Raw genomic sequence first — 2060 nt, 5'->3', positions numbered from 1 at the left:
CTAATGATACTCATTTTAAAGAAATCATCATTTAAATTATAATTTTAATATATCCAAATAAATTTTTTATTTTGAAAAACTCATAGCGTAAATTTATGTAAACTTCATAATTCAAATTTATCTCTAAATTTCCATTAACATTAATCTAAGTAAAAAATTATTTTATAATTATTTATTTGTCCAAAATATTACAATTAATAAAATAAAATTTTAATCGTAATTATAAAGAAGCATTAAGCAATCAAATGATTAATTTAAAAGCCAAAACACTCACCACCATTGAAACTATTTGCAAATAATTAAGTAAAAAATTATTTTATAATTATTTATTTGTCCAAAATATTACAATTAATAAAATAAAATTTTAATCGTAATTATAAAGAAGCATTAAGCAATCAAATGATTAATTTAAAAGCCAAAACACTCACCACCATTGAAACTATTTGCAAATAATTAATTTTATTGGAACTATTTGCCGATAATTCCTTTCATATTGCTTGTATCATCTTAGGCTATAAGTTTATAAACATAGATCTCTTATTTTTTTTTTAAGAATATAATTTTTATTTGCTCAAAAGCTATAAATTCCGAATCATGATTATAAAGAAACATTAAGCAATCAAATGATTATTTTAACGGTCACAAGACTCACCAAATGCAAATAAAATTTCGATTCCCTGTCCCGTGAATAATATAACGGCCGAACCTTTGATTTTCAAATTCCAAGCTGTAATTCAACCTTTCGTTTTCCAAGTCCAACCCTTCCTGTAGTGCGTATGGGTGTTCTGTAAGAATAAACCTGCAATGCAGAGAGGCGGTGGCTGAGGTGCGGATTGATAGTTCTGAGCAGCAGAGGGAGGAGAAGAATGGAGAAAGTGCATGACCAGATGATGGTCTCGCTTGCGAGATTAGCCACAGAGAGATTCGACAAGCGAGCCCTCCTCCAACTCCACGATTTCCTCCGCCTGGTGGGGATTGCAGCAGGGGCCGCTTTACATTTGTACTTCCCAGAACCTGCTAGCAGCGCCCCAGCTTCTTCGGTTCCGTTGGAAAGGCTGAACCCCATTTCCTTCACCGAGCTCCAGGTCGACAAAGTCCACCGTGGCCGGGTGGTGTACGGGACACTGTGCACGGACGCTTTCTGGATGAACGGGATCTTTACCTTGCTGGAGGACGATAATGGCCTTGCTGCCAGGCTGGCAATTTACAATCCGGCTCCCTCCCAGGCGGACATCAAGAGGCTTTACCCCAAGGGTGCCAAGGTGGCCGTCAAGGAGCCCTATTTCAAACGTGCCTCCGACGGCGGCCTCGCCATCCGGGTGAACAACCCTGCTAATGTTGAGAACTTCGTCTCTGAGGAGGACAGGTGGATGGAGAGCCTGGTACATGTGAACATCAAGAAAGTGAGGAAGAAGGGCAACAGGTGCTTGCGAGAACAAAACTGGGCTGCTGCAGCCGAGCGTTATACGAACTGCATTGACGCCGCTCTGCGTCAGCTCAGGGAGAGGCCGTCGAATAACAATAATAATATCAATGCCGGCCTCCTGCACGCTTATTCCAACAGGGCGGAGACGTGGCTGCAGATGAAGGAATTCAAGAAGGCGCTGGAAGATTCCAACGAGGCCCTTCGGATCGATCCCGGCCATCTCAAAACGCTCTACAGGAAAGGCCGCGCTCTGCTCGGGCTGAGGCATTATAGCGCTGCATGTGAATATCTGGAGAAAGCTGACAGGGCCAGCCTCCTGCACTGGGAAATACAAGAGGCACTAAGTAAGGCTAAGACTTTGTACGCTCAGAGCCTGGTGTGATGGGAGATGAATATCAAGCATATGCACCAGGCCAGGTGGAGGGAGCATGAACTCTTGCCTATACACAAGCACAACTTCTGCTCACTACTCTTCTATGAATTCAGTGAAAAAGTTGGATTCTTTCCATTTAGATCTGGTGGAGGTCGTCTGTCACTGCAAATCATTGGAAAATTTGACAAACCCACCAAAGATTTCTGACTTTTCAGCAAGAAAATTAATTTAAGTTGAACGCAAGGGGAAAAATAAATACTT

General features: G+C 41.1%; 1 protein-coding gene across 1 annotated transcript; it reads left to right on the top strand.

Annotated features, from left to right (window-relative positions):
* The first annotated feature begins 866 nt into the window (after window positions 1–866).
* LOC149196209 (methyltransferase FGSG_00040-like) lies at window positions 867–1808 on the top strand. The gene has a single exon (XM_089408231.1). It carries the CDS (start codon window positions 867–869, stop codon window positions 1806–1808), a length of 942 nt encoding a protein of 313 aa, XP_089264357.1.
* Window positions 1809–2060: the final 252 nt, after the last annotated feature.

The sequence above is a fragment of the Pinus tabuliformis genome, chromosome 2_2 (genome assembly GCF_031772625.1).
Source record: "Pinus tabuliformis cultivar Carrire ecotype Pingquan chromosome 2_2, CPIR1, whole genome shotgun sequence".
NCBI lineage: Eukaryota > Viridiplantae > Streptophyta > Pinopsida > Pinales > Pinaceae > Pinus > Pinus tabuliformis.
This window is presented reverse-complemented; position numbering and strand designations above follow the sequence as displayed.

What these genes read in the sequence shown, in the direction of transcription:
- LOC149196209 (XM_089408231.1), top strand. Translation starts at nt 867, where the DNA reads ATGGAGAAAGTGCATGACCAGATGATGGTCTCGCTTGCGAGATTAGCC.